General features: G+C 41.3%; 1 protein-coding gene across 1 annotated transcript in view; it reads left to right on the top strand.

The window, feature by feature from the left end:
- Nucleotides 1-23,310, top strand: part of LOC109873540 (transmembrane protein 132D) — a 46,928-nt gene extending 23,618 nt beyond the window's left edge. Inside the window, exons 3-9 of the mRNA XM_020465203.2 lie at nt 4,214-4,351; nt 11,495-11,687; nt 14,685-14,828; nt 19,560-19,765; nt 20,187-20,457; nt 20,601-20,792; nt 20,903-23,310. Coding sequence (XP_020320792.1) covers nt 4,214-4,351; nt 11,495-11,687; nt 14,685-14,828; nt 19,560-19,765; nt 20,187-20,457; nt 20,601-20,792; nt 20,903-22,276 — 2,518 coding nt within the window. The 3' untranslated portion in view covers nt 22,277-23,310. The remainder of the gene's footprint in view (nt 1-4,213; nt 4,352-11,494; nt 11,688-14,684; nt 14,829-19,559; nt 19,766-20,186; nt 20,458-20,600; nt 20,793-20,902) is intronic.
- The last annotated feature ends 589 nt before the right edge of the window (nt 23,311-23,899 follow it).

Here is a 23,899-nt window from a genome sequence, read left to right on the forward strand (position 1 = left end):
TTGGTTTTTGTGCATGGCAGTAGCGTGAGTAGAGCATCTGTCTATGACCTTGAATGTACACTCCCCCCCGCAACCAGGAGGTGAAGTAGGGAAGATCAGATGGATGCTTATATTGTAGATTATACCCCCCCCCCCCCCCCCCCCCAGAGACCCATAATGCGCTCAGAATTAGTTTTACTGCCATAACGTATATATGAAAGAGTCTGGGATTAACCCCTGAGAAGCATTAGGCTACACATGATGTTACACATAACAATACAGAGTCCCAGATAACAACAAATGTTCCCACAACATTCGAGAACGTTCTCTTAAGTGTTGCATTGGGTCATTTGCTAAAATGTTCATATGAATGTTCCCGTGATGTGCAAGGAATGTTTCCCAGAGACCATTCCCTTAATGCCAAATGGAATTTATCCAGAACGTGGTAACATTGTTCTCAGAACTTAAGATATTAATGTTCTAGACACGTTTCATGGGAATGTTGCAAGAAAATTTGTGTCCAGTTTTCTGAGGGTTAGGAGAATATTCCATCAATGTCACACCAGATATACACAGAACATGGTTGCCATGTTCTTAGTACATAAGATATTAATGTTCTAGACACGTTAAATGGGAACGTTGCAAGAACATTCATGTGTCCAGTTTTCTGTGGGTTAGGAGAATATTTCATCAACATCCCACCAAATATACAAAGAACATGGTGGCCAAGTTTTCAGTCTAATAAAAAGCATGAGCTGGCGCACACCCAGAAAATATTTGTGTAGAGTTGCTGACTAACGGTGAGTAAACTGTAAGCTATAAAAAATAAAGAGTTGCACACTCTATATACAAGCTCCCAGTAATGTATTGGGTAAACCACCAACGTTTCTGCGTCACTGAGCCTTATTCAGGGAATATTACATCAACATCCCACTAAACATACACGGGACATGGTTGCCATGTTTTCAGAACATAATATTTTAATGTTCTAGACACAATTCATGGGAACCTGGCAAAAACATTGTGTCCAGTTCAGTAAATCTCAGCTCTGTTAAAACTACAGTCAATAAAAACTTGTATTAATCATTAAAGCAGGTTAATATTCTCCACCAACATTTAATAGCTATACAGGGCCGCCCTTAAATTTGTAAAATTTGTCAATCAAATCAATAATGAGAGAATAGTCAAATGATCTGATACCTTACACGGATAGGGTGGTATAGCAGGAAGATCGGGAATCTGTAAACCAAGAGGTTGTGAGTTCAAATCCCAGTTAAGGACTGGGATTTGTTGAATAATAATGACTATGAAAATGTACAATATAGTCAAATATGTCAATTGAACATTGTATGTTAAAAGCACTCTATGTGAACATCTGAAACAGAGCTGTGAATGGATCAGTGTTTCACCAGTCAGGTCCTTGATGGGCTTGGCAACAGTAACAAGTTTACTGCAAGGTTCCCACGAAACATGTCTAGAACATTAATATATCATATTGTGAGAACATGGCAACAATGTTCTGTGTATGTTTGGTGGAATGTTGATGGGATATTCTCCTAACCCCCTAACTGGACATGTCCCATAAAACTAATCTACAACATTAATGTTGTATATTCTGAGAACAGTGTAACCACGTTCTAGGTAAATTCTGCTTTACATTAAGATAATGTTCTCCTAACTTTAACACCAGAACATGCTATAAAGTTTCTCAGAAGGTTTTTGCTAACATAGATAGAATGTTCCCCTAACTAACAGAAACCTGGACACTCAAACATTAGTGGAACATTATGAGAAACATTACAAAAACGTTCTTTCTCCCTAAAATTGTTAGCTGGGGTAAAAATACATTTTAGAAAAACCATGATTTGGGGGATTTTCAATAACTTTCATTCATATTTGACATTTGTATTATAATTTGTTGATTATGATTAATTGTTTTGTGACATTTTGGCCATACCCAGGCCTCCTTAAGGCTCCATAATGATTGATCTGTTGGTGTCATATGAAGCTTTACCGCTAGCTCTGTAATATGAGTAGTATTTTGAATTCAAGAACAATTTTCTAACTTTATTTTATGAATATTGACAAATATAAACATGAATATTGAAAATATACAATTTTGGATTTTGATTAAAAAAATATATATATACATTGTCAAACATAATATACTACAGGTACTCCAAAATTCCAAAGTGGGATCTCTGCTAGTTTAACATATATGGCCGTTTTAAACAGATAAATTAGCATAGTAGCCAACGTAACCAATTACAGCCATCTTTTTACTAGCAGAGGATGACCATTTTGAATCCATTTTCAAGTTCACTCTTTTGGTAATGCTTACAAATTGGAGCATAACTCTAAAAGTAGCAGAGGTCCCACTCTGGAGCTTTGAAATGTCCGTAGAGTATACAGTGCAACAATATTTAGAAAATGTTTATTTATTTGTTTATTTATTTTCTTCTAACAAAATCGTTATTGAAATAAAAATACTACTCATATAACAAAGCAAGTGGTAGCAGTAGCGTAACGTAAAAGAGGGGTTGGCGGGTGGTGGGTGGTGGGTGGCGGGTGGCGGGACACAATGCAAATCGCTGGGGCCTTTGACCATTTTTAGGGCCTTCCTCTGACACCGCCTGGTGTAGAGGTTCTGGATGGCAGGCAGCTTAACTCCAGTGATGTACTGGGCCGTACACACTACCCTCTGTAGTGCCTTGCGGTCAGAGGCCGAGCAGTTACCGTACCAGGCAGTGATGCAACCACTCTCGATGTTGCTTCTGTAGAACCTTTTGAGGATCTCTGTCTTGGTGTGTTTGGACCATTCTAGTTTGTTGTTGATGTGGACACCAAGGAACTTGAAGCTCTAAACCTGCTCCACTACAGCCCTGTCGATGAGAATGGGGGTGTGCTCGGTCCTCCTTTTCCTGTAGTCCACAATCATCTCCCTAGTCTTGGTTTTGTTGAGGGATAGGTTGTTATTCTGGCACCACCCGGCCAGGTCTCTGATCTCCTCCCCATAGTCTGTCTCGTCGTTGTCGGTAATCAGGCCTACCACTGTTGTGTCGTCTGCTAAATTAATGATGGTGTTGGAGTCGTGCCTGGCCATGCAGTCATGGGTAAACAGGGAGTACAGGAGGGGACTGAGCACGCACCCCTGGGGAGCTCCAGTGTTGAGGATCAGCGTGGCAGATGTGTTGCTACCTGACTGTATCCTTGAAACTTCTCTTGAGCTTTTGGTCTCAATTCCTTATTGCAAAGAGGTTGCAATAGCATTTTTCTTTTTAACATAGTCTTAAAGGAGGCCTGAGTAAGGCCAAAATGTCACAAATGTTTCAACTTCAATTAATTATTTCTCAATTATGCTTTAAGGTACAAATGTCAAATATACTGTATGTCAACAATACTTCCACCAAAGGTTCCTTCTATTGATTACAGTTTTTGAAAATCCCCAAAATCTTTTTGGTTCTAGTTTTGTGAGCAATCACCTTACTATAGTGATAATATTCAGCACTATAATAATATTTTATGAAGAAACAACTTGGTGGTGCTCAATTGTTATGGAAACATGCTTTGAATGGCTCTAAAGAGAGACAAATGAGTGCGGTGTTGTAATCCTGTACAGTGTCAGAGGATGGACAGTGGGATGCCTCTCCTGCACAACACTATGGATGTATATATCCATAGTATATATCTAACCTACCTCCACTCTTACGCTACACTAACTCCCTTGTAGGACCTTTTACACTAGTCATTAATTGCAGGGTAATGTTTGAATTAGCATTCAGCTCCCTAGTATGGCTGTCTACTGGAACAGTGTAAATGTTCAGCTGCATTAGATAATGCTTATCATTTACAAATGAGAGGCCAGCAGGCCAACAAGCCATTAGTACACCATGAATAATTTGTGTACGAGACAGGAACAAAGAGGCCCATAGTATATGAGGAATACTAAACATTCAAAATGCATTTTTCCTCAGTCTATTGAAACCTATCCCCAGGGATTTGCCCAATCCTCTTAAATTGCAGGGCTTTGCTATGAGCAAAGTGGACTCTGATTGACTGAAGGTCTTAGGAATGAATCATTTCAAGGCCCCAAGCTATGGGAGCCAACATCATGTTAGCCATGTCCATTGGACTTACTGCTAGGTGTAGGATTTAGAGTTTACTTTCTTAGTTACCTTGGTTTGTGTAACATGTGTCTTATTCCTGTCTCTCTTTTTATTGTCTCCATTGTTAGAGCGATTGTAAAAAAAGGAGTGTCGTTTCGCACAGCAACACCCAGTAACTCATTGTTGTGGGACATCACGCTGGACTCTGGAGCGGATGGCACCATCGCTGTTGTTTGTCAGAGGAAATCTGCCATACCTGGAAAAAGGCAAGTCTGCTGAACATACACAACAATCCCCCCCAATATACTATCAGTGAACACCATTAAACCCACTATGTGTTCATCCATTGGCTGGACCCTTCCAATTTGGCTGCTCATAGACAGCTTTACACATACTCTTGAATAAACATCACTGTACTCTATAAGGTGTTAATGTCATGGGTTTGTTAGTTAATTCATTTTAATAGTAGTGTACATGATACAGAGGGTTAGTTACTTCCATTTTGCCTGAGTAAGTTGAAAATAGTTTGCATATGTGATACAATGAGTAGGCTAACGACTAAATAATACTCACACACGATGGCATTTTGACTGGGGCTTAGGCTATCTGACCTGAGAAGAAATCTTATGCTATACAAGCACAGGTCTACTGCTGAGAAAAGCTTAAGTAAATCTGCTTCTTAAAGAGGCCACTGTCCTCACAAGTCATTAAGTAGTGCTACGTCTGTAAGAAAATCTCTGGAAGTCTCTAATTGCTTATCTATACTGAGTGTACAAAGCATTAAGGACACTTGCTCTTTCCATGACATAGACTGACCAGATGAATCCAGGTGATAGCTAGGATCTCTTATTGTCACTTGTTAAATCCACTTCAATCAGTGTAGATGAAGGGGAGGAGACAGGTTAAAGAAGGATTTTTAAGCCTTGAAACAATTGAGACATGGATTGTGTATGTGTGCCATTCAGATGGTGACAAAATATTTACAGTGCCTTTGAACGGGGTAGGGTAGTAGGTGCCATGCATTCTTGACGTTCCTGACACCGGTTTATGTCAAGAACTCCAACACTGCTGGGTTTTTCACTCTTAACAAAGGGTAGGTGGGTGGTGGTTGTGGTGTTGGGGGGTTCTTAATGTTAGGATGGTGTTTTTAATTTTTTGTGTATAGTTCACATGAAGGTCTCCCGAGTGGTGCAGTGGTCTAAGACACTGCATCTCAGTGCAAGAGGTGTCACTGTAGTACCTGGTTTGAATCCAGGCTGCATCACATCTGGCTGTGATTGGGAGTCCCATAGGGCGGCGCAATTGGCCAAGTGTCGGAGTAGGCCATCATTGTAAATACGAATTTGTTCTTAACTGACTTGCCTAGTTAAATAAAGGATTTTTAAAAGTATTTCTGTTCCCTTTTCAGTATATTAAAGTGTTTCTGTCTCCTTTACAGTATGTTGTTAAAACCTTGGGCAAATACTAAACAATTATTATTATTAACAATTAATTAAACATTAGTGTGCCCAGTCAATGTGAATATGTGGCTTTGTTAATGCCTCTTCCGTTCCTAGAAGCCTGTGGGATCTGTTTCTGGTACCATTGCTGCTGTGACAAAGACATCTGGAGTCATGGTGCTCTTTCTGAAGTGTAACCTTTACCTTGCTTGAGGTCAATTTACCTTGGAGTTCTGGACAATACACCAGATGTAGGAACCTGTCCATGAAGGAACAGGACCTTCCATTGACATTCCATGTAATTGACCAACTCTGTGACTTGGCTGACCTTTATGATCTGCTGTGGCTCCAGGTATTTATAGCCTATGAGATGTTCCTGTGAATTTAAAGGTGGGACATCTTTGTAGTTTGTCATTTTAATTGTAGCATTATGGCGTCCATGATTGCATTGAGCGTGGCAAGCAGGATACACTTCACACTGATAAGCACAGAGTGATAGAAACACTGACCTCATTTTCTTGTATTCCCCATGTGATGGGGATTAGTCCATTCTTTATCGAACAGGTTTATGTGAACATATTTGTGGATGAAGAATCGTTTGTTAGGGATAATCCATCTTAAAATGTCATTTAACTTACTAGACCCCCTGCAGGGGCTGTCTAATGTCACACCTCTTTGGGTTTTTTATGGACTTTGTCTCTTAGATTCCTAGCTCACTGTGAGTGTTTATGCGGCTATCTGGATATTAACTCTTTTTTTATCCTCTGTTTGACAATACATTGCAACAGATCATCAGATTTAAGATGGCCACTTAGTGAGAGTGCTGTCCCTTTAATAATCTGGGGTTTGGAGTACTTCACTGCTTCACCCACAAGAATGACAGAAGGCTATAATGGTGTCCCCCTTTTCACTGTAATGCCAGATTAAAACAGCAAAATCCATTTTAATGTATATTTTAGGGGATAGAGACCCTCTTGCACATCTTGTTTTGATACTTGACTAAAACACTGTTACAGTTGGTTTGTGTTTCTGTGCAATATTCTAAGATGATTCAATTACAGTAAATTTCTCTTGTTACGTCTTTTCATGTGTTGTGCAGAATTTAAAAAGCTCTTAGAGAATAAATTATAGAGAACTCATCAGAAGTAGCTTTGTGCTTGCATTTGGCTTTGAAGGGACACACACAGTACATTTGAAAATATTTGACAGTTGGTTGTGTGTAAGTGTTTGATGTGGCGAAGGGAGGGTGTGTGCCAGATACAGGACTGTCTTACTTGAGAGTGAGTGGATGTGGTCCTATTCAGTAGTGTGTTTCACAGGGAGTTGCAATAACAAAGGGATAGGATGGATATTCTTTATTGTCAATGTTCCAGCTGTGCAAATTGTGCAATATTCCAGCTGCTTAATATTACAAGTCAAGGGAGATCTCATGAATTCATGGCACCTCACTTGACTCCGAGTTCAAAGTCCATAGTTAAAAGCTGTCTAAACCCATCACTGCACTTACCCATTCTTGTAAATCCCCATGTTTATGATGATGATCTAAAGTACTGTCAGTTAAAACAGGCCGAAACACTTTCAGTAATGCTTTAAAGATGTTTCGCTTTAGAGACTTTGAACCGATTCATCAGATTAGAGGGGATCCTATCCAAGTCCTATTCAAGGCATTATCATATACAATGAGAGGATCAGGCTATCAGAGAACTTTGCTGCTACAAGCTATCTATCCTTTTTAGCCCATGCGTGCATTCTCCTTCATCCTGACGCCTGCAGTGACATGTGTGTCTGTTCAGGGGTAATAGGTTTCAGTGGAGCCGGGAGATTGTGCATCTCATTAATCTGTTGTCTCACAATCAAATCCCTGATGCTCATTTGACATGCTCAGCTAGTCATACCTTACATGTGCACAAACAATGTGATTACTTTACAGTAACAGGACATTAATGTGGGAAAGAATATGAAATGACACCCTCTATGTGGATAATCTTGTTTTATGCTCCTGACGGTGAGAAGATGAAGTGTTTTGTTGTTATTTTGATGAAGGACAAAAGACCAAGGAAATAAGTCATTATTGAATATTAAAACAGACTGAAAAAAACTACAGATTCATACATGAGTTGTTTTCTTATTAGGCATGTGTAGGAAGTCACTTTGACAATGCTGATGTTGTTTATTATACTAAACATACAGTACATGTAAGACATAAGCTTTTACAATGCAGTGAAGTCTATCACAGAGTCAAGGTTAGGGTTAATAAACTGGATTCCTCCTGTTTTTCCTCCTCGGGTTTAAACAACGCTTCAGAATCAGAATCACCTTTATTCACCAAGTACATTTACATACACTCCAAATTCTACTTGGTGATATGGTGCTGCTAGTGATTGACAACATTTAGAGATAAAATACAGATAGGGAAGTTTAAACAAAGTGTACATACATTATATACAACTAGGGTGAGTGAGCATAGAGCTATAAGAGGATGAGCAGTGGATATACAGTGGTTGTGCAATTTTACAATATCAGTATGAATACAGTACCAGTCAAAAGTCCGGACACATCTACTCATTCAACGTTTTTTCTTTATTTTTACTATGTTCTACTTTGTAGAATAATAGTGAATATATCAAATATTGAAATAACACATATGGAATCATGTAGTAACCAAACATGTGTTAAACAAATCCAAATATATTTTATATTCTACAAAGTAGCCACCCTTTGCCTTGATGACAACTCATCCCAAACCTTCTCAATTGGGATGAGGGCGGGTGATAGTGGAGGTCAGGTCATCTGATGCAGCACCATTGTAGCCAAAGTACAACCATTGGATAATGAAATAGATTAACAACGATCCTACCAACGGGACATAAAAAACTGTAATATCTTATGTTTCTGCGAGTCGTGGCAAAACGACGACATGAATAACATAAAGCTGGCGGGTTTTACACTGTATCGGCAGCATAGAACAGCCGCGTCTGGTAAGACAAGGGGTGCCGGTCTATGTATATTTGTAAACAACAGCTGGTGCACGAAAGTCTCAAGGTTTTGCACGCCTGAGGTAGAGTATCTCATGATAAGCTGTAGAACACACTATTCACACTATTTACATTCTTTGTAGTGGTCTATTTACCACCACAAACCGATGCTGGCACTAATACCGCACTCAATGAACTGTATACAGCCATAAGCAAACAGGAAAACACTCATCCAGAGGCGGCACTCCTAGTGGCCGGAGACTTAAATGCAAGGAAACTTAAATCCGTTTTACCTCATTTCTACCATCATGTTAAATGTGCAACCAGAGTGAAAGAAACTCTAGACCACCTTTACTCCACACACAAAGATGCATACAAAGCTCTCCTTCGCCCTCCATTTAGCAAATCTGACCAATAATGCTATCCTCCTGATTCCTGCTTACAAGCAAAAACTAAAGCAGGAAGCACCAGTGACAAGTTCTTAATTTTAACAGTTTTAGAGTGTTTTCTATCCAAATCTACTAATTATATGCATATCCTAGCTTCTGGGCCTGAGTAACAGGCAGTTTACTTTGGGCACACTTTTCATCCGGACGTCAAAATACTGCCCCCTACCCAAGAGAGGTTAACTGAATTGTTGTTTAAAACTTCTTTGGGATAGGTGGGTCGGTAGCGTCCCAAATAGGTGGGACGGTAGATAGGTGGGACGGTAGCGCCAAATTCAAATTAAATTACTATAAATATTAAACTTTCATGAACTCACAAGTGCAATACATCAAAATAAAGCTTAACTTGTTGTTAATCCAGTCAAGGTGTAAGATTTCAAAAATGATTTATGGCAAAAGCAAACCATGCAATTATCTGAGGACAGTGTCCAGCACACAAATGCATAACAAATCATTTTCAGCCAGGGAGTTGCGACACGAAAGTCAGAAATAGCGATATAATATATGCCTTACCTTTGAAGATCTTCTTCTGTTGGCACTTCAAAAGGTCTCATTTACATTACAAATGGTCCTTTTGTTCAATAAATGTCTTCTTTATATCCATAAAAACTGGCACGCTTCAGTCAATAATCCAGTCGGTTTCCATCGGTCAAAATGCATACAAAATGAATCCCAAACGTTACCAATAAACTTATCCAAACAAGTCAATCAACATTTATAATCAATCCTTATCTACCCTAATACACAAATAAACAATCACATTTAAGATGGAGAATCGTTATTGTCTTTACCGGAGATAAACAAAAATAACGCGCCATCTCGGCCATACACATGGAAACACTACAGCCAAAATGGGAGCCCTTAGAAAAACTACTTCTTCTCCCTCATTTTTCCAAAAACCAGCCTAAAACTCTTTCTAAAGACTGTTGCCATCTAGTGGAAGCCCTAGGAACTGCAATCGGGCACGATTTCGCCCTAAAAGTGCCAGCCATTGAAATCAGTGGTAGGATAAAAAAAATATTTTGTGGGGGGATGGTTTGTCCTCTGGGTTTTGCCTGCCATTTCAGTTCTGTTATACTCACGGACATTATTTTAACCGTTTTAGAAACTTTAGAGTGTTTTCTATCCAAATCTACCGACTATATACAGATCCTAGCTTCTGGGCCTGAGTAGCAGGTAGTTTACTTTGGGCCCGCTTTTCATCCGGACATCAAAATACCGCCCCCGATCCCAAAGAAATTTTAAGGGCTCGTAAGTAAGCATTTCACTGTAAGGTCTACTTCCCCTGTTGTATTCGGCACATGTGACAAATACAATTTGATTAGATTTGATCACTCTCCTTCTTGGTCAAATAGCCCTTACACAGCCTAGAGGTGTGTTTTGGGTCATTGTCCTGTTGAAAAACAAATGATAGTCCCACAAAGCGCAATCCAGATAGAATGGCATATTGCTGCAGAATGCTGTGGGAGCCATGCTGGTTAAATGTGCCTTGAATTCTAAATAAATCACAGTGTCACCAGCAAAGCACCCCCACATCATCACACCGCTGCCTCCATGCTTCACGGTGGGAACCACACATGCAGAGACCATCCGTTCACCTCCTATGCATCTCACAAAGACACGTCAGTTGGAGCCAAAACTCTCAAATTTGGACTCATCAGACCAAAGGACAGATTTCCACTGGTCTAATGTCCATTGCTCGTGTTTCTTGGAGCAAGCAAGTCTTTTCCTCTTATTAGTACTCTGGGGGTGGTTTCTTTGCAGCAATTTGATCATGAAGGCCTGATTAATGCAGTCTCCTCTGAACAGTTGATGTTGACATGTGTCTGTTAGTTGAGCTCTGTGAAGCATTTATTTTGGCTGCAATCTGAGGTGAAGTTAACTCTAATGAACTTATCCTCTGCAGCGGAGGTAACTCTAGGTCTTCCTTTCCTGTGGCGGTCCTTTCGTCATAGTGCTTGATGGTTTTTGGGACTGCACTTGAAGAAACTTTCAAAGTTCTTGAAATGTTACGCATTGACTGAATGTTACGCAATTCCACAAATGAACGTTTAACAAAGTGCACCTGTTAATTGAAATGTATTCCAGGTGACTACCTGATCTTTCCTGCATGCTTCCTTGCCCTGCAGTCATGCAGGACCTCGATGGAGGGCAGGTGGCAGCCGATGACCCTCTGCAACCTGGACGATGCTTTGCAGTCTGTCCTTGGAGCATACACAATTGATATATCTGACTGAGGAACCCAGATCCTCCCACCCTCCACTTTCTGTTCTTTATTGCTTCGCTTTTTTCTGTTTACTCTGTGGTTGATGTGTCAGGATCACTGCTGTGCCACCATGATTACTTTGGGCTTGGCTGTCCCACCTTGCTTGCTTTTCCTTTTTTTTTTTAAATGCTCACTTCCCGTCCTTCTGTAATGTTTATCTCACCGTACTACAATCACATACTGTATGTATTCAATGTAGTATCAAAGATAATAGCTTGAGCTGAGTGTGTTCCTCTGGCAGTGAGATTCCTCGTCTGATCCTGACTCTTCTATCTTCTCTCAGGCTAGACAGCAGTCTACTGGAGGTCCTACAGATGGACTTTGAGGTAGAGGAGCTGAGCAGCCAATCAGACAGCCAGGTGATCACATGGCACCTGGAGTTGCCACCAAACACCAGGGATGGGGGACAGAAAGAAGGTTCCATGAGGATCTACACAACCCAGAGAGACTTTGTGGGCCTAGCACCACTTGTCATGGTGAGCACGGACTAACAATTCATTTCTAGCATACATATGCATATAGTATTTTCACCTGTGACATTTGCGTTTGCAAATGTTGTGTTTGGTCTTGGATGTGGCCTCCGGCATGTGGGTACTGTGACCTAATGCACTCTGTATTCTTGACATTCAAATCAAATTGTATTGGTCACATACACATATTTAGCAGATATTATTGCTGGTGTAGCGAAATGCTAATTGATGCCTGTGACATGTTTTACCAGGAGGTTGTCAATCTTTGACTGCTGCTTCTCTATTTTTTATTTTTCTATGTTTGTATGTTGTATCTTTTAATATAGGACTCCTGCAATTAATCCATCATATAATCTCTGTCACTAAATTAGTGGATGTTATAAATTGTGGGAACAATTTGCATTACAATATCCAATCTGCCAATAGCCCTTTGTGCTACGACAATCAAGGGGCCCTTGACTTTTAAGCCATTCTTTTTTTCATGGGAGATTTACAATATCTGCCTAGTAATATTTTCAACATCATATCTTTCAAAATGTTCCATCTTTTATGATAATTTGTTTGTCCATTTACTTTAAAAAAAATTATTTAATAGATATTTGTAAATTCATGTTTGAGAACAGTAAAAACCTTGACTGTCGTTCAATCACTCTGTCTGTATCATACAATTTTGAATATGATACAGTTGAAAGGCACTGAAATATAAAGGCATTGGAAACTTGATTTTGGTTTGAAATTTGACACCGCCTGGTCTCATGGACTATATGTAACATAGTAAATGTAAATCCGGGACACTCAAATTAGTATAATATGTATGATTACAATATACTAGGGCTACTTAAGGAGGGTGTTTTTTTTATTTTACCAGGCAAGTCAGTTAAGAACAAATACTTATTTTCAATGATGGCCTAGGAACAGTGGGTTAACTGCCTGTTCAAGGGCAGAACTACAGATTTGTACATTGTTAGCTTGAGGGTTTGAACTTGCAACCTTCCGGTTACTAGTCCAATGCGCTAACCACTAGGCTACCCTGCCACCGATGTGTCTTGAGAACACAACCCAACAGTTGTATGTTCGAATCTCATCACAGACAACCTTAGAATTTTTGCTAATTAGTAACTTTTCAACTACTTTTTAGCAACTTTGCAACTACGTAGCATGTTATCTAACCCTTTCCCTAACCTTAACCCTTTTAGCTAACTCTCCCTTAACCATTCAACCTAACTCCTAACCTTGGCCCTAAGCCCTATCCCTAAACCCTAGCCTAGCTAATGTTAGCCAGCTAGCTAAAGTTGGCACTAGCCAGCTCGCTAAAATTTGCCACAACAAATTGGAATTCATAACATATAATTTTTGTATCATCATCTGTAACATATTGTACATTTAGAAAATGTGTAACAAATTTTACTTTTGGCTAAATCATATCATACAAAATGGATGATGGACATCCACAAATTAACACATAACATACAAATGGAGAGTCTCGGATTTACCTACAAAATAATACAAAATGCTCTGAGACTAGGTTGTTAGATATGGTCCATCTCAATCATGGATTAGATGGTGAACTCAGTCTGCGAGCCAAACATGAGGAGATTTGATGTTTGGCCAGAGGGGCCATTAGGTCTAGACTGATCTAGCACTCATTACTATGCTGCTGAATGTTGTTCAATACTGGTTGGAGCTACAGTTATGTTGCTAATAAAATTAGGATTAATACTGATTGCTTGTATTTTCTGGCACAGATGTGGTTTCTGGAATTTTGATATCACAGTTTAATTCCAAAATCTATATTTGTACCAGCGATGGGAACTCACAACTTCAGGTCATGTTTCCACACGCAATCCTCCCCTGCTCCCGTTTCCTACATACAACAAACCTACAGTGCCTTCAGAAAGTATTCAAACCCCTTGTCTTTTTCCACATTTTGTTGTGTTACAGCCTGAATTTAAATCCTCTGCTCCTGCTTCCTACATACAACAAACCTACAGTGCCTTCAGAAAGTATTCAAACCCCTTGTCTTTTTCCACATTTTGTTGTGTTACAGCCTGAATTTAAATCCTCTGCTCCTGCTTCCTACATACAACAAACCTACAGTGCCTTCAGAAAGTATTCAAACCCCTTGTCTTTTTCCACATTTTGCTGTGTTACAGCCTGAATTAAAAATTCATTAAATTGAGATTTTGTGTCACTGGCTCACACAAAATACCCCATAATGTCAAAGTGGAATTATGTTTTTGGAAATGAATAAAAAATGAAGTCAATAAGTATTCAACCCTTTTGTTATGGCCTAAATAAATTCAGGAGTAAAAATGTGTGAAAACATGTTTTCAATTGAGTCCATTTATTTTGAATTCAGGCTATATCACAACAAAATGTGGAATAAGTCGAGGGGTATGATTACTTCCTGAAGGCCCTGTATCTTCAGCATCAGTAGTTAGGAGGTTACAGTGGGCTGATATCTCATTAAACCTACACTGAGTGTACAAACATGCTCTTTCCATGACAAAGACTGACCAGGTAAATCCAGTTGACAGCTATGATCCCTTATTGATGTTAAATCCACTTCAATCAGTGTAGATGAAGGGGAGGAGACAGGTTAAAGAAGGAGTTTTAAGCCTTGAGACAATTGAGACATGGATTGTATATGTGTGCCAATGAGAAAAAACAAAATATTTAAGTGCCTTTGAACGGGGTATGGTAGTAGGTGCCAGTTTGAGTGTGTTAAGAACTGCAATGCTGCTGGGGTTTTCACGCTCAACAGTTTCCGGTGTGCATCAAGAATGGTCCAACACCCAAAGGATATCCAGCCAACTTGACACAACTGTGGGAGGCATTGGAGTCAACATGCCTGTGGAATGCCTTCGATGCCTTATAGAATCCATTACCCCAACGAATTGAGTCTGTTCTGAGGTGTTCTGGGGTGCAACTCACTATTAGGAAGGTGTTCCTAATGTTTTGTACACTTAGTGTATAGCCAGACTGATGATGTGTTCCCTTTAGGACTCAGCGATCCTGAACACGGCTGTGCTAACTGGGAAGAAGGTGGTGATGCCTGTCAGGACCGTGGCTGTGGAGGAGGATGGGTCAGTCACTGATGTCTCAGACTTCACCGACTGCAGCTCCACTGATGAGGACATCCTGAAGGTACTGTACAGCAGGCTGCCTGCCACTTGATGCCACAGTGGTACCTAGCATTTACAGTTGTGTAGAAGGTGTATGTGTTTGAAAACCTCATCTTAGTGGTGGAAGTACTTGGTACTTTAACACACACAAATAAGAAAGTGAGAGTGTGTTTCTTCAACGTGTAGACATGAAGATGTCAGACTGAGAGTTGCTAAACACAGAGCATTGCAACACAGAGGTTTTGGGGCTACTCTAACATTCACCTTCATTTCTTTCACTGAAAGCAACTTTACTGTACAAACACTCTTAGAAAAAATGGTTCCAAAGGGGTTCTTTGGCTGTCCTCATAGAACATTTTTGGTTCCAGGAAGAACACGTTTGGGTTCCATGTAGAACCCTCTGTGGAAAGGGTTCTACATGGAACACAAAAGGGTTCTTCAAAGGGTTCTCCTATAGGGACCTTTTTGTACAGGTGTCAGTGCCATGACAGGTACTTTGCAGGTCTGTGGTGTGAACAATCATGTCCAATCACCAAGGAGGTGATTTGAGGTCATATGAAGACAAGACTGTTTTGACTGTGGTTAGGAGGGAGTATAGTGCTGGATGTATGTTTTTCCTGTCTGGCTCCAATGAGACAGGAGGGCCATTTAGTGTTGTTGTAAGAGGGGAGGAGAGACTGCTAAAGGCAAAGAAGTTGTACCAAAGTCACCTCTCCACATTCTCTCTACCACATCAGAAAACGAAGAGTGAGTGGCACTCCAGGGATGTCCTCCATCAAGCCAATCAGCTGCTGAAATGGACACATAACAGGAAATGACAGGGAAACAAAGGAAAAACAACTCATATTCCTTTTTGTTATTGTTGCACAATGTCACTTTGTTATTACAGCCATTCGGCCAGTATAAGTATAATTATACAATATAACAAATGCTTATCCAAGACACATTTCTTTATTGTTATTCTGTATTTTAGGAGATCCATTAGTACATGACCACTGGAAATGTGTAGTGTCTGTTGTGTAATATAATGTAATGTTTTAGATATGAGATCAGTGGGATTATGATAGTGACAACAGAATGTAAATCACTGTTCATGCATTTAAATAAATTACCCCCCAAGCTGTGTGTGTTTGTTTGCTGATCAGATATCAGTAAGTTTGAGTCGCAAAATTTGCCCTAAGCTTCTTCGTTTAGCGGCTCTACTCAGATATCTTTGCTCTTATGATGCAAGTGAAAAAAAGTATGAGATCTACAGATGATAAATGGCAAGGCTTTATTCCATAAAAAATAATTCTGGGCTGAAATGCCAAAACAAGGTCAAATCTGTGATGATAAAGAGGCTTTTAATAAGTATGGAAACATTTGCCTTGTCAGTTATGTGTGAAGAGAGTAATGGGTACTTTTGTGAAAAACAATGAGATTAAGATTAATCTGGCACATCAAATATCAAAATCAAGCACAATGACAAATGGCTATTAATAAAATTCTATTCTCTGTACATTTTTAGGATCTTGTGTCATGAATACAGTATACTCACTGCAACCTTTGATGGTTATTTGGAAGATCACTAATCCATGCAGTTGGTATCCACCCTGTCAGCACAGTTACTGATAAATGTTTGTGAGTCGAGAGAAAGATTAAATTAATTTTGTTGACCTAAAAGAGAGATATTTTCACTGCTATGCCACTTGTCTTTCATCACTTCACACACTGTCATTTGTCTTTCTTCACTTCACTCAGTATCAAGGGAGAGTGAGATCATTTCTCTTTCAGGTCAACAAGATGAATTTCATTTGCATCTTTCACTCGACTCACAAACATTTATCAGTAACATCCAATGAAACGTAACTTTCAGACACGGTACAACACTGAGTTATACTCTGTGCTCCATGTTGAGATTGTGTCTTTGGAGCCTTGCAGGAGACTTGGCTCTGCACTGCAAAACTCAACATCGATATAAAATTATCCTCTGTAGCTCAGTTGGTAGAGCATGGCACTTGCAACGTCAGGATTTTAGTTTTTTTATTTAACCTTTATTTTAGTAGGCAAGTCAGTGAAGAACACATTTTTATTTACAACGACAGCCTACCCCAGCCAACACAGACCAAGTGTGCACCATCCTCTCAATCATGGCTGGATGTGATGCAGCCTGGATTCGAACCAGGGACTGCAGTGACACCTCTTAGCACTGAGATGCAGTGTCTTAGACCGCTGCGACACTCGGGAGGATAGAAAGCTTGATTCCCTGGACCACTGTACTTCAATTGTATGTACGCATGACTGTGAATAAAAGCGGATAAAAGTGTCTGCTAAATGGCATATATTATTATATACACTATATATACAAAACTATTAGTGGATTTGGCTATTTCAGCCACACCTGTTGCTGACAGTTGTATAAAATCAAGCACACAGCCATGCAATCTCCATAGACAAACATTGGCAGTAGAATGGCCGGTACTGAGGAGCTCAGTGACTTTCAACGTGGCACCGCCATAGGATGCCACCTTTCCAACAAGTCAGTTGGTCAAATTTCTGCCTTGCTAGAGCTGCCCTGGTCAATTGTAATTGTTATTGTGAAGTGGAAATGTCCAGGAGCAACAACGGCTCAGTTGTGAAGTGGTAGGCCACACAAGCTCACAGAATTTGACAACTGAGTGCTGAGGTGCGTAGTGCCCAAAAATTGCCTGTCCTCTGTTGCAACACTCACTACCGAGTTCCAAACTGCCTCTGGAAGCAACATCAGCACAAGGACTGTGCTTCGGGAATTTCATGAAATGGGTCTCCATAGCCGAGCAACCGCACACAAGCCTAAGATCACCATGCACAATGCCAAGCGTCAGCTGGAGTGGTGTAAAGCTCACCGCCACTGAACTCTGGAGCAATGGAAACGCGTTCTCTGGAGTGATGAATTACGCTTCACCATCTGGCAGTCTGATTGACGAATCTAGGTTTGGCAGATGCCAGGAGAATGCTACCTGCCCGGATGCATAGGGCCCACTGTAAAGTTTGGTGGAGGAGGAATAATGGTCTGGGGATGTTTTTAATGGTTTGGGCTAGGTGTCTTAGTTCCAGTGAAGGGAAATCTTAATGTTACAGCACACAATGACATTCTAGACGATTCTTTGTCAACCGACTTTGTGGCAACAGTTTGGGAAGGCCCTTTCCTGTTTCAGCATAACAATGCCCCTGTGCACAAAGCGAGGTCTATATAGAAATAGTTTGTCGAGATCAGTGTGGAAGAACTTGACTGGTCTGCACAGAGCCCTGACCTCAACTCCATCAAAAACCTTTCGGGTGAATTGGAATGCCAACTGTGAAACAGGCCTAATCTCCCAACATCAGTGCCCAACCTCACTAATGCTCCTGTGGCTGAATGCTTCAGGGACTTGCTTTCAATCTTCCAACATCTAGTGGAAAGCCTTCCCAGAAGAGTCGAGGCTGTTATGGCCGCAAAGGGGGTATCAACTCCATATTAATGTCCATGATTTTGGAATGAGATGTTCGATGAGCAGGTGTCCACATTCCTATGGTAATGTAGTGTATATTAAATATTTTTGGGAAATGATTTGATTATGTTGCCATGTTAACATGTTAATATGGAATGGTTTGTGACTCAATGAGCGTTAACTAAATGGCGTATTTTGGAGATGAGAGGACGAGGACTCTTACCTGGGAGCCTCAGGCTGAACAGATGCTCTCAGATTAAGGATGATTGTCTGACCTCGTCTACCGCCTGGATGAAAACTCTTGATGATCTCATTGAAAAAAGATCAGTGCATAATAGCACGGACAGTTGTTCATAACTTTGCATAACTGCATTGTGGGCCCTAATGTAACATAAGTGCTTGATTAGATGAGGTAGCTGCAGAACCTTTTTACTCCCTTTCCAACTCAATTCTCCATGTTGAATCGGGGTAGAGTCATTTAACCAGAACACCATTTTAGTTAATGAGTGCAAGCTAATTATTGTCACAGGATGTCACAGGACCCCCCACAACCAACAGGACATTACTCTGACAGTACATCTTCTAATTGCTAAATTCATGAATAGATAGATAAGCAATCTCTGCCATTTGCATTCCTCCTTGAGCCGTCTGTCAAAGTCACTGATCTTTTTTTCTGCTACCCTGAGCACTTACGGGAGCCAATGACAACTGTATTTCAATGCTCCGTAAATTATCCAATTGATTAAAGCAAGGGATGTTGATAGAACCAAGCCGACTCTGCACGATGTCTTCCAGGGTTTCAAAAAGCACATGAGATTTCTCAATGGGCTGACAGAAACTACTCGCCAAGGTTACATTAAATTAAAATGTAATGAATGTGTTTTCTGTGTGTTTTGATGTCCAATATAGCACAGTGTGTTATTGAATTAACATACATTTGCAATGTTATATCTTGTTATGACCTGTGCTTTGAATTTAGTGTGAATGTTCTCTTGATAAGTGTGTGATTTGGACAATCTTCCTGTCAAAATGTAATGAATACTTTTAGGTGTCAGGGAAAATGTATTGAGTAAAAAGTACATTATTTTCCTTTGGGAATGTAGTGAAGTAAAAGTTGCCAAAAATATGAATAGTAAAGTAAAGTACAGTACTACTTCAGTAGTACTTTAAAGTATTTTTACTTAAGTACTTTACTCCACTGAGTATTTACCCATGAATATCATATGACAGGAAATGTATGTTTTTGGTTAGACCTGTTTTGATGATTTAGCTATTGTTCTTTTTTCTGCTCCTCCTGTGTCCAGGTGTCAGACAGGTGTGACTATGTGTTTGTGAATGGGAAGGAGATGAAGGGCAAGGTGGGGATGATGGTGAACTTCACCTACAGCTACCTGAGTGCTCAGCTGGAGATGAACGTGTGGATCCCACGGCTGCCCCTCCAGATCGAGGTGTCTGACACAGAGCTCAGCCAGATCAAGGGGTGGAGAGTGCCCATCATCACCACCAAGAGGTACAGTAGGACCCACACAACAGCCACCCCCCATTCCTGTCACACAGTAAAACCTTCACCCACTGTACATACTAGTGTACGTACATACTGTAGGTACAGTGGGTAAAGGGACCAGTATAGAGGTCTACTTGCCTGAAAGGCAGCCTTATCTCTAAAATGAGTCTACATTTTTATCAAAAATAATACTTTGCAAAGAGCTCAGGCTTGTGTTTTAATACCATTACCTAATGTATTACAATACCTCAATGTGATCCGATTTCAATGTTTTATTTTTTTATTTGGATCTACAGAGTAAGAGAATGACCATGACAAACAGTGATGAGATTAACAGGGAAGAGTCTGTGTGCGTGCATGCCCGGGTGTGTTGAGACAGGTGTGCCCTGTGCTGTAACGTAATACAGTGTTTCTCTTCATTCCCTAGGCTCAGCTGGAACAGCGAGGAGAAGGAGGAGGATAAGAAGGGTAAAGGCTGCATGTTACAGTTCCAGCATGCCCTGGTGCGTGTGATCACACACTTTATAGCCGAGCAGTCGGACCCCCGGGAGCCACAGGCCTACTTCCTGGGCTCAGACTGGCAGGTGGACGTTACCAGGCTGGTGCGTTACTTCCTCAAGGTGGAGGACCCTCACATCGCCAGACTGCAGGCAGGCAGGGTGCTGTCAGGACGAGACGTGGGGAGCACCTCCATCCAGGTATGGTAACCATCAGGTCTGATTGGAAGCATGGCTGATTGCCTGTTTAACTGAATGTTTAACTGGGCCTTCATCCAGAGATGTGACATTGTATATTGACATGATAGGATATCTAATGCTGTCTGTGTTTTGTGCCTGAGCAGGTGTTCTCCCCGCTGTCTGACTCCATCCTGGCAGAGAAGACTGTGACAGTGGTAGATGACAAAGTGACCATCACAGAGCTGGGGGTGCAGCTGGTCACTGGCCTGGCTCTGTCCCTGCAGCTCAGCCCAGGAAGCAACAGGGCCATCCTCGCCACGGCAACCACACAGGAAGTACTGCAGAGCCCCAAACAGGTGTTGTTTACGATGTTCTTGAATGTCAGTCAGATCAGACACCGGTGCACTGTAGAGTTTAATAATATTCAATTCAAGTAAAAAATAATATTGCTATTTGTTCTCATCAGGAGGCTGTGGTTAGTTCCTGGGTCCAATTCAGCGATGACTCCATGACCCCTCTGGACATCTATAACCCTGCCTACTACCGTGTGACGGTGACCTCTCTGGATGAGGGCGTGGTGTCGGTGCAGGGCTCCCCGCCTGCAGTGGTGGCAGAGGGTGAGGGACAGGGAGTACTGGTCAGGGTGGAGATGGCCATCTGTGAGGCCTGCCAGAAGTCCAAACGGAAGAGCACCCTTGCCGTGGGCAGTGGCAGCCTCAAGGTCAAGTTCCAGGTCAACAGCCGGCGCTTTGACAGCAGCAACAGCAGCAGCAGTAATGGAGGTGGAGGTGGGGTTGGCGGTGGCAGAAGTAAGGACAGCAGCAGTGACTATGGGAACGATGGGGAGGAGGTGGACAGTGAGAGGAAGCAGCAGAAGCCCCAGCAGACCCTGCCCAGTAGTTCTGCCTCTGAGCGGGAGGAGAGTGCCATGCGCAAGGTCACCACCACTGCCAAATCCACCGAGCGTGACTCTGCTCCAGGCGTGTCCAGTGATGGAAACAGCCAAGGCGGTATAGGCGGAGTCATTGAAACAGGAAGTTTCTTAAATGCTGGAACCCTCAACAGCCCTGCCAGCCCTATCAATGACAGTGATTATAGTAGCCCTAGTGACTATAGGACAGCTGAGGGGACAGACAGTGGACTAGTTGAAGATATAGGTAGTGTTGCAGTCAGTAGCACTGTGAAGGCACCTGGTAACCTGGTCAACTACAATAACCCCTATCAAGAGGAGGTGCCTGACCAGGATCCAATGGGGGTGGACATGGGCAGCGAGGACATGCTGTCCAACCGGCCTCTCTCAGACCTGGAGATTGGCATGTACGCCCTGCTGGGGGTCTTCTGTCTGGCCATCCTGGTCTTCCTGGTGAACTGCATCTCCTATGTGGTAAAGTTCAGGCACAAACAGCCCCCCTCTCATGGCCAGGAGCCCACGGGGCACAGGCACGACTGGGTGTGGCTGGGCACGGACGCTGAGCTGGTGATGAACGTGCCTGGCAGTCCTCCCCAGCAGGACAACCAAAGCGCCACCACAGTCATAGACATTGGGTCTGATAAGACTGCCTCTCTGCCCAGGCGACCCAGCTGCCTAGTCTCCTCCAGCCCCTCCTCTCCTCTGGGCTGTGGGGGCTCTGTCAGGGCCAAGCCCATGAACCGCAACGAGTCCATCCATTCGCCCACCAGCAAGAGGAAGAGGGTCCAGTTCACCACCTTTGCCTCTCTGGACCGTCAGCACTCCCCACACCCCCCCAGAGAGAACGGCCATGGGATCCACTGGGTGGGGAAGGAGGAGAACTGTGTTGAACCCCAAGTGCCCATCACAGAGCCCGTGGACCATTTATAATACGTATCGGGACCGTTTCACCCAACTGTGGGTGTATATGTGGCTTCGATCACCTCAATGCCTTTATTCATGGATAAAAGCAGACAACATAAGGAGCATCACTACTACTGGTTATACTTATTCATTATATGTGATTACGCAAAGATCCTTCTTAGTTTCAATATCTGTAAAGGCGTCTTACTTTACATGTAAATATCTCAAATGGTTTATATCTAATTTTTATATTAGATATTGGACAAAATGCTGTCAATACGTGTGAGGATGCTTGTCATAAACTGACTGATGGCACTTTGTGTGGTGGAGAGAGGTTTAACCAGTTGACTAGTTGAAGGATTTATTTTTACAAAGCTTATAGACACAAAAGCCTCTTTTATACCTGGTGCTAACATGTGGTTTTTTTCCCTGCTTTGTCCACATTCTGATTGTGCCCACATTTTCAGAAATATGTCTGAAAGGTGTGTCATATCTGTCCGCATCGTGGCGAGATTTCCTGGTCCCTCTCTGTATGCAAATAGTTTGACAGCTGTTCTTTCAAAATTATATTTATTTATTTTAAGACCCATATTGATGTCATAAGTCAATAATTTTATAAAGCGGGATCCGTCCACACTTGTAAGGTAACAGCGGGTCACTGACTACCTCCAGAGGTGGTTAGGAAGATCAGATTACAATGCATATTTTAATCGTCTACACCTGTCTGAAAATCAATCAGAAGTTGTGGACTAGATCAGGACAAGGAATGCATGTTAGAACCAAGTATAAACGGGGCTAAAGAGAGTCTTTGTTGCATGTGAACATTTTTTTTCTCTTACCTTTTACACTCACATGGTGGTATCCCCCTCACACATAAACGGAAACGCTTTACAAACAATTTATCCAGAGTGATTATATGAGTCACTCCTAAAGGTACTAAACATAAGCAAGTGGTATTTTTCTATATGCACTGTTTATGTCTTCATATTGTGTACATTCATGTTTGATTTGTTTTTTGATTGTGTCTGATATGATTTTTCATTAAAGATATATCTCAATGATGTGTGTATTCCATAGAGTTCCACTATTATATATTTTGTTCTATGGTATTGATCATGTGATCTATCCGATGATTGTAGACTAGATACTGCACTCGACTAATCTGTTAGTCCTAGAACTCTTGATTTATTTTGCAGTCTGGGGCAATTCCGATTTATGAATTTACGCCTTTCCTACACATGCCTTCCCTACATACTTCTCAGTATTTGGTATTCACACTCTGCAGGTATGGCTACCTACTGCTGAAAACCCTCCCGCTTGCTGGCCAACAGATTTTCTGGCTAATAGAGTTTTCATTTAATAGGGTTTTCAGTAAATGTATCTTAAGCCATCCCTTTCATTTAAAAATAGTGTATCTTTAATTAGGATTTTGTCCACAGCCTCAATAGACTACATAGAGAGAATGTGTTCAGAATATATGATCAATGAAAGAATGCTATCTATGCATCTTCATCTCCGATTTAGCACCAACTGGTAGATTTAAAAACGCTCTGATTTTGTAAACTCAGCAGAAAAAGAAACGTTCTCTCACTGTCAACTGCGTTTATTTTCAGGAAACTTAACATGTGTAAATATTTGTATGAACATAAC

This window comes from Oncorhynchus kisutch, linkage group LG3 (assembly GCF_002021735.2).
Source record: "Oncorhynchus kisutch isolate 150728-3 linkage group LG3, Okis_V2, whole genome shotgun sequence".
Lineage (NCBI taxonomy): Eukaryota > Metazoa > Chordata > Actinopteri > Salmoniformes > Salmonidae > Oncorhynchus > Oncorhynchus kisutch.